This window comes from Monomorium pharaonis, chromosome 3 (genome assembly GCF_013373865.1).
Source record: "Monomorium pharaonis isolate MP-MQ-018 chromosome 3, ASM1337386v2, whole genome shotgun sequence".
Classification (NCBI taxonomy): Eukaryota; Metazoa; Arthropoda; class Insecta; order Hymenoptera; family Formicidae; genus Monomorium; species Monomorium pharaonis.
The window spans coordinates 4,337,754-4,353,016 of NC_050469.1; the positions used below are offsets into that span (position 1 = coordinate 4,337,754).

At 33.2% G+C, this 15,263-nt stretch overlaps 2 protein-coding genes across 2 annotated transcripts; one reads left to right on the forward strand and one right to left on the reverse strand.

Moving 5' to 3' along the window:
- The first annotated feature begins 560 nt into the window (after window positions 1–560).
- Window positions 561–6,241, forward strand: LOC105839520 (ras-related protein Rab-39B). Its single transcript, XM_012685900.3, has 3 exons — window positions 561–977; window positions 2,460–2,569; window positions 2,743–6,241. The coding sequence occupies exons 1-3, from the start codon at window positions 870–872 to the stop codon at window positions 3,179–3,181; spliced, it is 657 nt and encodes a 218-aa protein (XP_012541354.1). The 5' UTR covers window positions 561–869; the 3' UTR covers window positions 3,182–6,241.
- Window positions 6,242–9,797: 3,556 nt separating this feature from the next.
- LOC105837299 (actin-related protein 2-A) lies at window positions 9,798–15,185 on the reverse strand. Its single transcript, XM_012681935.3, has 5 exons — window positions 14,962–15,185; window positions 13,719–14,540; window positions 12,662–13,025; window positions 12,240–12,543; window positions 9,798–12,118 (listed from the first exon to the last, which is right to left on the reverse strand). Exons 1-5 carry the CDS (start codon window positions 15,087–15,089, stop codon window positions 11,994–11,996), a joined length of 1,743 nt encoding a protein of 580 aa, XP_012537389.1. The 5' UTR covers window positions 15,090–15,185; the 3' UTR covers window positions 9,798–11,993.
- Window positions 15,186–15,263: the final 78 nt, after the last annotated feature.

Genomic DNA, 15,263 nt, shown 5'->3' on the forward strand with positions numbered 1-15,263 from the left:
GCTATAATTTACCTTATCTTCCTATTTTGTTCATTCTCACATAAATGCAGTGCTTGTTGAAATTGTTGTACTGCAATATTTAATTAAGTTACAAGTTTTCGAAAGAAAAAAAAGAAGTAGAAGAAAAAAGAAAATAAAAATAACGAGATTGAAGACGAAGAAGACGAAAATAAAGAAAAAGAACAGAGATGTATGAGAAACATTCTTAGAAGTTTTTTTTTTATTAAACAGTGCTGTGACCTCAATGATCAAAAATAGAAGAAAAGGAAAAAAAATAACCTAACGCAACGTGTCGCACGCGTGATCACGATAACGAGAACCAATTACACTTTCCTGCACTTTCTGGAAACTTGCAAACCTCAATCGGTCGAGAGGGGAGCGCAGGGGAGCGAGAAGAGGCAGCGGAGGAGAGGACGAAGTACGTAAACATAGGCGCGAGTGAACTTTTGAACGGGCGCGTCGTCGCCGCGTTCATCGTCGTCGTGTGTCGCGTGTCGTCGGGTCGGATTTGTGCGCAGTAACGTGCGCGCTGCCGAGCATTGAAGTAGGGTTTTCTCTTTCTATCTCGTATGTGACTGTAGGAAGCTGGGAAGCGAGGGAGGCTCCACCGTGAGCTGCTTTCACGTCACACGGTGGTTGCTCGTCTGGAAGGAGTCCGATGATTGATGCCACGGTCAGCTGTTGTGTGCTACTCCACCGTGTACGCTCACGACAAAGCACGCCGTGGGCCCTCCGAAAGATGTGCGAGGTTTGCTGAGGGCTGATTACGGGAAAGACTCGCTGCTGCTGTTGGATTCGACCCGCGCGCGACGACCGTCTATCGACGTGCGTGAGGGAGACGTGATATTTTGCTCGAGCACCAGGCCAAGATGGTAGAGCCTATCTTCGACTACCAATTCCGTCTGATACTGATTGGCGACAGCACGGTCGGAAAGAGCTCCCTCCTCAAGTACTTCACCGATGGCAAATTCGCGGAGGTACATACGCTCCAGGGGCTCCTCGCCCTCGGCCCGTGGACGGACGGCCGTCCTTCCCGAGCTAAGAAAATTGCCTGCGCAATTTCCTTTTCCCCTGTTTACATCCCGTCTCGTTGTGCGCTACGCGTTAACGTTGCAGTTTCGAGCGAACAAATGTCCGAATTTCAAAGTTTACGAGGACTCCTCGTCTTGTCTGGACGAGAACGTCGCCTCGACCATTTTAATTAGGTTAAGTGAGTGTTCCGCGCGTTGCTGCGACGTAAGATATCAGGATGTATATTTAGCGATCCCACGTAACTCTGTCCCCTTAGTCCTCTGTCTTCTACGATGGATGAATCAAGAGTGACCTCGACCAAACTCCGATATGCTTATTGGGCAATATTTGTGTTGTTTCGCTAATACTTATGAATGGAATTGTTGATTTCCTGTTGCTTGACACATGGGAGAAAGATAAGACAACGAATTACAAAGAAATCTTGTTGCATGTAATTCTGTCATCATTAAATCATGTCCATTTCTGATCAGCGTAACTTTAATTTTGTTTTTAACTTACTCTAGCTTTTTCTAATTCTTAGAACAAAAAAGTAACGAGTTAAACCGAGATTAACATTGAAATTTATGTTGATTAGGTTAGATTAATCAGAGTTTGGTCAAAGTCGCTCTAATGTTTTTTATATCTATATCTTTAAATCACATATCCATGATTATCTGTTCTATATGTTATTGGGGCAGCTATTGATCTATTCTATTAAAATATTGCTTAGCTTGGTTAAGTCGTTATATCTCCCAAAATTACAACGACAATAGATTTATTCTTTGTAACTGCATTGTCATATATAAAACAAGCAAGGCTAGTCATAAAGTTGGACATTTACACATAAAATACAGATAATCTACAATGTATAAACTATATATAAATTATACTTTACATGTCATCTATGTAAACAATAATCGAGAAATCATAGATATAGATTTTATCAGAAAAAATAAAAATTATATTTTATTTTTTAATTTTTATTACATTTTTATTTTATTAATATATTAATCAGATAGGTTAACAATTTCATAATTTATTTACCGCTGTATTGCATTATCTAATTTACATTGCATTGTTTATATGAAAAAAAATTTGTGCAAACATGTAAATAATAAATAATATATATAGACATAATCTTAAAATATAGGGTATACAACTCTAAAAATAAGTATATAATTAAATATTAGAGAGAAAACAAAAGACAGAAGGCATGAAAAATAAATTCAACCACAAATTTACAAGATACATAAAATTAATATACCAGTAAAATATAAATTTTGGTAGCAAAGTTGACAACCAAAGTTTGATATTATAAATCTTTTTAAAATTAGAAATCTTTACCTTTATACAAAATATAAAATACTTTTGTGATCATAATTTCTTGATTAAGAAAGTAATATCAAAATAAAAGAGATTCTTTTTTTAAACATCTTTTACAACTTCAGCTTTCAGATCCAACTGTTGGTGTGGATTTTTTTGCACGTTTAATAGAAGTTAAGGATGGCACAAGGATAAAGTTACAATTATGGGATACAGCTGGTCAAGAGAGATTTAGGTGTGTATATCTCTCCGCGCATATTTAAATATATTTAAATATATTTAAATATATTTAAATATATTTTTGCAGAAATTTATAATTATTTACTGTACTTATGTTCTTGCATTATACATTTATTATTCATTGATTCTTGTAGGGTACTATTACCAAATCTGTATCTTTGTTTACAGGTCAATTACAAAGTCTTATTACAGAAACTCTGTAGGAGCACTCCTTGTATATGATGTTTGTAATAGGGCAAGTTTCGAACATATTCCCCAGTGGATGATGGAGGCTCGCAGACATATCGAGCCTCATCGCCCGGTGTTTGCTCTAGTAGGCTGTAAGTTAGATCTAGTAACTAATGGCGGTAGACGAGAGGTTTCTAAAGAAGAAGCCCGTGCGTTTGCCGATGAACACGGTGTACATCATATTGAGACCAGTGCAAAGACTGGTGTAAATGTTGAAGAAGCATTTCGAACGGTTACGCAGGAAGTTTACAATAGGATACAAACTGGTGAATACAAGGTAGAGGATGGGTGGGATGGCATCAAAACTGGATTTGCTAGGCCTGGTGGGTTAGATTTTAATCTAGTCGAGGCAGAACCGGCGAAGAGCTCGTGTTGTTAGGTCTATCACTATTTTGATTTATTTTTAAAGAAGATTTAAGAATGCAGATGGAATAGTTATTGCAGGAGAGAAGTATATTAAATGTATAATTTAAACAATCAACGCGCATATATAAACATATTGTAATATATACTTGCTTATGTTATTCGGGCTATAAAGTTATTTATTCTATTAATATGCTTGCTGCATATTTGTACACACAATTTATTTTACTCACGTGGTAAATAACTCTCTACTGCATTCTTGTTTTAAGGGAAAGACAATTTTATCTAAAAATATGGTTGCATATGGACTAAATACTTTTGTATATAGCTTGTACATGTATCAGATGGCTAATAAATTCATATAATTTTCTAGAGTAGTAATTTTACAGTGATAAAGAGAGAATTAACAGACTTTCTCAAAATATAAGCATTCTAAGAAATTGATCTTCTACAGACTATAAATTGAAAAATTCTTATGTTCGCGCGCATATACATACGTCAATAAAATTATCGCATAAATTTATGTCAAACATTTACATAATTTCAAGCATAACACTGCAAACAATCACATTTTAATTTTTCAAAAGAGGAGGCTAAAGTTGCCGTTAAACTTGATCAGGGTCGATAATGTAGAATCACTCGTGCACATCATTAACAAGATTTTATATATATATTTCTTTTATAGATTGGAAATTCTTTTCCAGAATTCAAGTATTCTTTATACCGAAAATGAAAAAATTTTTTGCAGATTGCACTTTTTATTAATCAATATCTGGAATTACAAAAAGTTCATGAGATTAATCTTTTTTTCTAGGCTTTTAATCTTGGTTCGAATTGCACGATATGTTCGTACGTGTTATACCTAAAAGAATAAAGTTTCATTTTGTACATACATATCGTATATTTTGTATACTAAGCAAATATTGTCCAGTTCTACGTACGAAAAAAAAATTATTTTCGTTTTTTATATGAACGCGACTGTTTTTCTTGAGATTTTTGTACACTTTTAATTCTGTAAAAAATTTGCAATTCTATAAAGCCAATTAAAAAATTAGTTTATTTTAAAAATGTCGGTAAAACAGGCTTTAGGATCCTCTTAAAGCTTGAAACTTAATTCTTTCAAATGCTTTTTGGCGCTTTCAATTGTCCTTTTCAATTATTTTTTAAATAAAACTTATCAGTACAATGATAAAGTTTGATCCATCAAAATAAAAATTTTTATGCAGTTTCGCTGCATTATACGTTAGAAATCTTAAAAAAAAACAGATAAAATGGATAAAACAGATAGAATGACTTATTGTAATGATAGTTTCTTTATTAGAAAAATAATAAAATAAAGATCCTCATTTTTAATATAAAAAAATGTAGAGAGGACTTTCTATTACTTATATCTTATAGAAGAATCTTTTCCCTTTATTCCCTAATTGAAGAAATTGTACAACTTGGGGGGGGGGAGACCAAATTCCCGAAGTTGAATAAAAAGTGGCTACTTTGACTTCGTTTACAACTCGCGGAAAAAATCAATGTATAGAATTTCACAAAAAAACGTTACTACTCTGTATAAATTGCAATTCTTATATTAATTGCCATGAGGTCCTGTAGATGCTTTACTTTAATATATTAAGACATCTGAGAATTTAAGAATGTTCAAAAATGATGTTCTATTTAGATCTGTAATTTGAAACTATTGTGCCAAGTTTATATCCTAAATTAATTTAGGATAAATAATTGGAGTAGCTTTTTCTCTTGTCTAGTTGGAAAATACTTGTTTTAATAAATATCGTGCTCGTACATCGCAAGAACATATATTGACATTTAAGATTGCATATGTTGCCTAACTAATTTTAGCAGAGCTGAAATAATATTGTAATATAATATATAAATCGCATCATTACCTACGTAAGTATATTTTTTACGGCTTATTTAGTGACATATAAAAAACATTCTCGAATTACAAGTAATTTCCAATTTGCCAAATCAATCATATTGCCAAAACAATATTACCTTGCGGGCACGATGAATTTGGACATCTGCAGGATTCTCACCAGCTATTCTTATTCTGTAAATATGATGAACTTTGTTAGTCATTTGATATATTAATAATATATTTAATAATCGTTACATATGTAAGTGTTGAATTAGGATTGTTTTTATTTTGAAAACAAAATACATGTGGCATAACATGAAGCATCTTAAAACACAATCAGGATTTATTTCGTCCAACAAATAATATTGTTCAATAAAAACTGACGGCTGTGCAGCTCTGTTGAATTTATTTTTTGTGAAATATTAAAAATTATTTCTATATATGATAAAATGAGATTTATAATACAAAGCATTATTCTTACGTGATGTAGAATTGATACAATTGATTTTAAAAAATAAAATACAAAGTTGCGTACGTACAAAATAATCGAAAACATTTTTTACTGCTTTATAGTTGATGAATTGTTATCATTGGGACTTGTGAGAACATGGTATATGTTGTAATATACGTAGCATATGTATTATTGATATGTTAGTGTGGTATTGTAAAATCTCATTTACTCCTTATGTATTATATAAACAATTTGAACATTACCAACCAAAGTATAGAACATACAGTCTATATATATAATGTATAATATATAACATACTATATTTTAGATTTTTTGAAATACATGCAAGATGAAATTTTTTATAAACTAATACGCTATTTTGAATATATTTTATTTTATCTGAAATATACTTTATACTCTGTAAAAGTTTCATATATATGAAATAATTTTTATAGTACAATCTGAATACAAAAATTAATAAATGTATAATTATATTTAATTTGAAAATGTTATGTATACATAGAAGTATATTCTTAGATTTAATATTAATATATACACAATGTATAATATTTAAGTAAATTTTCACAATCTGTAAGTAGTGGAAAGTAAAATTATATATAAATATCTTTCTTTATTACGTTTTATACTCGTCAACTGTGGTATACGGATAAAAATTTATAGATGATTTTATAAATACAATAAAACTATGGAAAAGCTTGCAACATTGTTAATAAAACGGTTAATATAGTCACATGAAAGTATTGAATTTTTTTCTTTTATATATTAAATAAATATCCCTTATTTGAAAAAGAAGTAATAAAAATAATTAGATGACTATCAGCTGGTAAAAGCCATAGACATATTAAAATAGCTAACTTATGAAGACTGAAATCCTAGGTGCAGATGTCCTTCACAAAAAAAAACGAGTTATAGTTCACTTTTCTCTCTACACATTAGGTTAGAGAAGCTGCCCTATTAATTTGTTCCTTTTTCTTTTGACGGCACTCCTACTTCATAAGCAATCTATCTTAATGTCTATGATCGGTATTCATAGTCACATCTCATATTTAAAATCATATCTTAAGTACAGTTTTAAGATGCGATCAATCACAGAGCCGTATTAGCATCTTAAGACATTACTTGAGACGGTCTTAAAATAAGATTAGACCATAAATATCAGCCTGTAAGTATACCTTTATATTTCAGTGGCCAAAATTTATTATTTTTGTAGCTAGTTGCGCACGGTAGAAACAAAGTTTAACTAATATAGGATTATTGACACCTAGATGCAAACAATATAATAATGAAGAAATTGGACTCCATATACTCTACCATATCGCATATATCAGATTGAGACAAATGTTGAGTTTTCTCAAGCAAAACCGAATAAATGAGACAGAGGTTGGAAAACTTCTCTTTTGGAGGAATATGGATCTAAAATACAACAACCTCTGTGGCTGCGATTCAAAAAGGTATAATAGACTTAGAATATCACTGATGGATCCTTTGAAAAAGAATCACCCTTCAAACATAGGCTGTGTTTTAACTATGTAGTCAAATAACTATGAATCCGTGGGAAATGTGCATGACTTTTTGGGTCTCTTCTATGCTATGTCCACATTTATTTGTTTTCTGTTTCATGCTATACCCGTAAATTTTACAATTTATTTTAAATCTGTTTTATGCAAATGTGCATAATCGTGTTCCATAAATGTGCAATATCACATATACATGATATAAATTCAACTAATTGATTTGATAAAAATTCACTCACCGATTGCTGTCGCTGCTCCTGTTGCTCATGTTGCTGCTGCTACTGCTACATTCCTTTTCCGGAATACCGAGTCGCTCCATGGATGCCGCTGACATCATCCTGTTATTTCGAATCGAACCGCACATTAATAATGATCGCCCGATACTTTAATCGGCAATCCCGATATTACGGATAACATATCACACGTATCACACACGAGTAAAACGTAAACCGCGCGCGAGAATTTCACTTGGCGCGACCGTTACATTTGAAAAAATACGTGAGTGCGACTCGTCTGATTGGCGGCGAAAATCAACATGGCACAAAAGTGGCGTGACGTCACGTAACTACATGGAAACGCAGCCCGAGGAAAGCGGTGAGCAAACACTTCACTCGAAACTTAAGGCAAACGCACGATGCCGCGATTTGCACATGAATACGACGTACGATCATTTGCTAGCACGACGGCACTCTAAACACAACACCGTGCCTGCACAACACCGCACAATACGAATTCTGAACACGCGAGACACGCACGGACACGCACGGAGTCGACAGAGCGTCCGACCGGCGCTAGAGTGGCGTACGTGACTGGAGCGCGGCGCAACGGAGCAACATGGCGGCAGCGGCGCAGGCGCGGCGAGTCAACAAGTCGGTCGCCTAGCAACGCCGAGTGGCGCCGACTAGCGCCGAGTACCGCCGAGTCTGTCTGCCAGCAGTCACGTACGCCACTCCAGCGCCGGTCAGACGTACTGTTGACTCCGTGCGTGTCTCGCGTATTCAGAATTCATTGTGCGCAGGTATGGTGTTGTGTTTAGAGTGTCGTCGCGCTAACAGACGATCCGCGAGCCATATGAGATCGTACGTAACAGAAGTCGTATTCATTTGTAAAGCGTGGCATCGTGCGTTTGCCTTCGGTTTCGAGTGAGGTGTTTGCTCGAAGAGAATACCGTTCGGTAGAATATCGCGAGTGCCAATTAAGTGAAGTGCTACTAATCGTCGTGCGAGCATACGAAATTCTCGAAACGAATTTGTTTCCGTTCGTTGTATCTCGGCGTGTAATTTTCATTCAAACGGTTTTCTCACCGCTTTCCTCGGCCTGCGTTTCCATGAAGTTACGTGACGTCACGCCACTTTCGTGCCATGTTGATTTTCGTTCCGGGCAAAATTTTCATGTGCGCGTATTTGCTCGAGGAGGGTACGCAATCCATTCGGTAGAATGTCGATCGTGCCAGTAATGAAACTTTACTAGTCGTCACGCAATCATACAGAGATACAAAACTCTGGGAGCGAATTAATTGCTTTACTTCTGTTCAGTGTGCTTCGACGTACTTTTCACGTATTTTTTTAAATGTAACGGTCGCACCAAGTAAAATTCTCGCGCGCGGTTTACGTTTTACTCGTGTGTAGTATATTATATCCGTAATATCGGGATCGCCGAATAAAGTATCGGGCGATCGTTATTAATGTGCGGTCTGAGAATAGCGGGATGATGTCAGCAGAAAGCGGCATCCATGGAGCGACTCGGTATTAAATATACTATTTTTTCAAGTGATACATTTTTCTACCTGCTTTTGTGTTTGAGTTTAAGAATAATATTTATCACATTTTCAGAATCAAAACCGGAAAAGGAATGTAGCAGTAGCAGCAGCAGCATCAGCAGGAGCAGCGACAGCAATCGGTAAGCGATTTTTATCAAATCAATTATTTGAATTTATATCACGTATATGTGGTATTGCAGATTTATAGAACACGATTATGCACATTTGCATAAAACAGAAGTTTGAAATCTGCACCGTTAAATTCCAGATTATTATTATTTTATAAATGTTAATAAAAATTTACTAAACTTATAAACTTATAAAAAAGAAAACTAAATATTTTTTCTCTCATATATTACTCCTTTATTATATCTTTAAAGTTCATCTTTATATTCGTTTTTTTTATTTGTTACATAATGGAACATATAACGCAAGAATATGAAAAAGGTTTATTTACATGTTGTACATTCCTTATAAATAATAGAACTATAAGCAACAGCGAATTTTATGTATGTGTGTTTGTTAAACGTTGTTCATTTTATTTTTATTTAACTAAATTAAAATTAAAAAATTGTTTAATTTTTGTTAAATTTGCATGTGTATATACACACAAATTTAATATGATGGAAAGTTTTTGCAGTATTGCATTTTTTGAATATGATAAATACTACAGTTCTTCTAAATATGATAAATACTACGTTCATTGCAAAAGTGCGAATTTTCACGACAAACGACAATATCTTAAACTCGTAAAATGCACTTGTGATTTAAACATTTAAATGATTTTTATCACTATAAAAAATTTCTAAAAGCAAAATGACTATCAAGGTACTATGTGTAAAGAAATATTCCGCACGAATCAAGTAAATATATTTTTTCTTATAATTTAAATTCAAGAATTCTATTATATTAATATCTATTACGAGCACGAAATATCATGTATTAAAGATGCAAAACTTTTCACGTTTGGAGTAAAGTGAAAACGGAATATAGGAACATGTATATATATTACGCACATTGTAAACTATTCTCTTTTTTTTTCTTTGTGTTGTGTAACATATTTAATGTTTTATACTTACATTTTAGCATTTTACAGAATTGAAGCCATGTGAATACCTAAGTCTTCTTTGATATTCTAGTAGCTAATACAATAATTTAGATAGATATTTTTTTAATACAAACATCAGTTATAACATAGCATTTACAATATTATTCCTTTTTAATTAGTTGTTTCACACTAGCATACATATTACATATTATCTAAATAATAATTTAACTCATCTCAATATGTGCTCTATAATTACAGCTATCAAATTCACATTACAGTCTCTTAATGAAATATCTTATGAGTAATCATACCGATAATTATATCTTAACTTATTAATAAAATTATATACTCTATATCATTAACAAAAAAATATAATAACAGTAGTCATACATTTCATGAACATATAATCTAAATATTCATTGTTCTTTTTTTCTTTATTATAGATCGCGATTATTTACTTTATTTTGGAAGAGAAATCTCTCGCCTCATTGAACCTATATTTAAAACCTAACAATATCTAAAGTGACTAGAAATGTTACTATGTATTCTCTTTTTTAACATATACATACTTCTTTTGGCAAGATTTCTGTGATATAAATGTACGAAATAGTGAACAATTTCTGGAAATACTATATCTAACATTATATATAGCATTATATAATACTTGTTTGACGTTTATCGTTTTCATAATGATCTGTACATTTTCAATTTAAGCAGCTTTGTTTACCCTATATTTACAAAACAATTCAATGTACGTGTATGTACATAAAAGTAAATAGCTTCATAATTTAAATATACTCAGATGGCACTAAAACCTTATATTGCAACTTTAAAACATTCATGCCATCAACATATAACATATTGCACTAAACAATATCAGGTGCTGGATGATAATCCTGATAGAATTAATAACAAATGTACTAAAGTGCATTATAACTGTGACGCATTAATTAGCTTTATACAAAGCTCCATGATGTCCTCTAAAATACTAATAGATAAATTCTTTTAGTATGTGGAAATTTAAATGCCATAAATTTCAAAGTTAATGTAGGGGCAGTTTTAAAGCATATATACAAGATGTTCCTTTGATAAAGTAAAACATTCCTTGTATAAAACGTAAGAAAACAGATCATTGAATTTAAATTATTTGATGTAAATTGTAGTAGTATTAGGAGATATACAGAAGAGATATATTAGGATGTTTTTGGAAAGTTGTAATAAACTTAAAAAAATAGTAACTCTCGAATTTTTGTTAAGTGTTGAACATTTTTTGTTAAGTATGCAGCAATGTCTTTAGACTTCTAAACTAAGGCATTAATTCGGTCGAATATTATTGATGTTGCGCATTTCTTCCTCCCCAAATACAAAATCGTGCAATATAGGTTTTATCACTGTTTACAAATCTTTAATCGCATCATCTATTAATCATAAATCCATTCCGTAAAAGATAGCACGCATGGAGAACTCGCAGACATGCACAAGATACGGTGAAATTCTCGGTAATGGATGAGAAGCAAATGTTTGTAACTGCGGTTCGTTATTTTGAACATTTTTGTTGTAATAAAAAATAAAGAAAATAAAATTAAAAAACATGATGTAAAAAATTCTAATTTAATTAAATAAAAATCAAACAAACAACGTTCAACAAAACCATCGTCTAATGTCTTAAACAATTGTCACTGGAATTATTTTATAAAATTTGTTCATTATCTCTCTAGCATCCTTTAATTCCTTTAATTATAATTAAAATGAACATAAAGTTTCTGTCCATTTTAAAGCCGCTAAGAAAAAGATTGGCTTAATATTCGCCCAATATTAAATTCATAATAAAAACTAAAATTATTAAAAAAAACTCACGCCTTATCTCATTCTTTGAAATTTTACTTTATGTATGTGAAAATGGAACATCTGGTATATAGTATGTTATACATACTATGCTAATAAATCAATTTTAAATAGTAAAATTTGAGAAAAATACATTTAGGTGCCCTTAAATAATGTGAACATGACGATTATATTTTGGAATGTGTTTCAGGCCCTTCCAATTCTAAATTACTTTTCGAATTTATAGACAATATAAGAAGAAAATATATTCAATGATGGTAACATTTACTTTCCTGTCATTATGCATTATATATGCGCATATGATTACATAATAAGTGAGGCATTCATATTATGTCGTCACCTATTATAGTTTCGTTACTGTGTTCCAGAGATTCACATCCAAACAGTACGTATTCTTCTCGTGATAGCCAAAATGGATTACCTTCAATATATTCTGGCGGAGTTTTTTCTAAAATAAATTTTTATGAAGCATGAGTCTTTTCAATATTCTCATTTTATTTTAGTGCTTTAATTTTAATTATATTTGTTTTTTTATTTTTATATTATTATACTGTCATAATTATGCTTACCAGGATGCACAGTTAAAGGCACATATGTAGATCCCATTGCGACGTTCCAGCTATGTGTACCAGGACAGCTTTTCACATCCAATATCTTCTTATGCTCTGGCAATAATTCGCGTAGATCCTTAGTAAGTCGCAGCTCGAAACCCGAAAGATCCGTATTTCCACCAGTAAGTAGAATGTGTGAAAGACAATCCACCATTATATCCTCTGGTAATCCTGATGTCACTTCCCTTATAACTTCGGGTAAACGTAAACTGACATACATCATTTCGGGAGCTATGTACAATTCCGGCCCTAATGAGACTCTCTAAAAAAAAATTTTTTATATAGCATCTCTGTGCGAATATATCTATATTTGTAAATCAAATTTATTTAAATGGCAAATTAATTTTCTCTTCAATTGTATGTATATATTAAATACATACCCAAAATTGCTTATAGTCCGCGTAACTGTCAACTCGAAGATTTATGTGCTCTCTTGCTTTCTGTCCCAGACGTTTCTCTTCGTTCTTAATATTGTAGCTTAGTCTGCATCGTTCTTTAACAGCCAAAATGTCTAGGTACGATATAGGAATTTGATGATACTCTTTTGGTTGCCAGTACATAGCTTGTTTCAAGTGATAGGCAACATGCCAACCACCAACAGGTAGAAGTCTCCAGCGCTGAGGCATAACCCGTCCTCCAATCACAACAGCAACCGTTGTGCTCAGAGCACCACTATCAACTACTACGCAGGTCTCCACGTCCAGCATGGCACATGCTGCCAGAGGTTTCGGGACCAGGCATACTCTGCAATAGTTTCAATTATGGACATTTACAGCCAGAATTTTACCGAGTACTGTAAGTGTGTTGATAAATTATTAAAGAATTAAAAAATTTACCCAAAAAATAAATTAAATTAAATTAAAATAATTAAAATTATAAGAATTGTATGTAATATATATGTGAAATAATATTGAAGTAATAAGAACTATATGTATATTCGTGTAAAAATCATAAAGATTACAAAGAACAAAAATAGAACTTTAATCAGTGCAAAACAATATATTTGTTTTGCCTCTATAATATTTTGTTCTTAAATTACTTAAAATTGAAAAATTTTTTTTATATATATTTATATTATTTTAAAGTGCTGTAGCTATAAAATATTATAACACAAAATAATATATAAAAATTTTTTAAAGTAAGCTTTTAAAATACTTTTCGAAAAAAATTGATATAATTTTTTGTAATATTGGATTTTTTTAGATTCCCATTTTATAAAAACTTGTTTTTTTATAAAGTTTTTAAAATATTGTAACAAAAAAATTTACAGAAAAAAGCAAAGAATGTTTCTTTGTGCTCGGTTCATATAAACTTTTAAAAAAATTTTTTAGTTTTTTTTTACACTCAATTTTTCGTAAAATATGAAACAATTGCAATCATTTCCAAACTTTTGGCCGAATATGTGTGTATATATAAAATCATATATTTTATTATTACCTCGCTACTTTAACTTCCTGGAATAAATAATGCAACAACTGCTTTCTTAAGGTAGGATGCATCGCCAGTGGTTCACAAAACATGAGCACAGTATTCGGCTTTCTGAGCGTTGCAGTCAAGCTCATCTGATGAAACAAGTGATCGATGAAAGTTTTGAGAACTGGGAATGTACCATCGCAGAGAAGTGCCTCGGCCGGACTCACAACGTCCACATTCGGGATACCGAGCACTTCCACCGTGTCGGTACAGTAGCCGTTCACGAGTTTCTGGTATATCGGATTTGGTCTGGTGCACATTGGGTCATTTTGATGGGTGGTCAGTCGTCGCTTCTCTCTATACAGCTTGACAGGATTGCAGAATACGCAGAACGGCCCGCTCGGCCGCGGTACTTTGGTGGTTGTCAATTCTGGTAGCTTCAGCATCTTTAATCTCTTTGCCAGCGACTTAGTATCGGATTTGGAGCGAGTGCTACTGCTTGGAACGTTTTGTGTCTGCATTTGCTCTATGTGAGTTTTGTTATTGTATTTAGGAATGCCGAACATAGAGAAATGTCGCCTAAGCCCAAAGTATGGAGTGATGACCCAGGTGTACTTGTTGCCAATCTCAATCACTACCTTAGCGCTGGAGCCCTCAACACAGTTCCTCTGGCATGTGTAGCCACTGCAATGATAACACTTTGGGAACGGTGCATTCTCCCCCAGTGTTACCACCATGTGTAGTCTGTAACACATAGCTTTGAAGCTGACGCTGAGCAATTGCAAGCATTTTATGTCTGGGAATCTAAAGTGCACCTTCGAGATTAGCTGCAGCCATTTCATCTTCCTAAAAAATAAGAAAAAAGTGTCATGCTAAAGCAGGAGAGCCATGTCTCTTACTCAAAATTCCAAGCAATGACAATTATACTTTTCTGTCCAAGGTTTGTTTGCACCAATGCAAATTAACTTTAATCTCGCTTTACCTTCCATATTTTTCTAATTCATAATATACTTTAAAAAGATAGACACCGAGTTAAATGGAGATTAAAGTTGATCATTGGTACAAACGGGCCTAATGCCGGATTTCCTCACTGGAAAATTCAAATCGCATTAATCATGGGAAAACTTTCGAGCGGCGAATCCCGAAACAGAAAATCAGTGAGCGGGATCGACACCCATCGATTCGCGCGAGTGAAATCGCATTTCGGACGCACATTTCGCGGACAGGCTCGATTTGACGTTAACTTAACCTAACCTAACGCACTCACCATAGGTAATCCGTGTCTGACGTTTTTCTCAGATATTTGCAAGTGCTGCCGAACGCGATAATGTCAGGTACGTCGCAGTATAATAAAATCTTAATCCAAATCTCCTCCGGGAAGACCGCGGGATCCATAATTGTTATTGATAAAAACGAATAGAAAAGTATACGATCAACAGTCACTTGACAGGCCTCAGACACTCCCCAGGACCAGTGAATACGCTAGTCAAGTTCAAGGTTACGAGATGGCGAACAGTAACGTGAATCAATGTTATCCACGGACGGTATCATTGTGAAAACAGATCAATT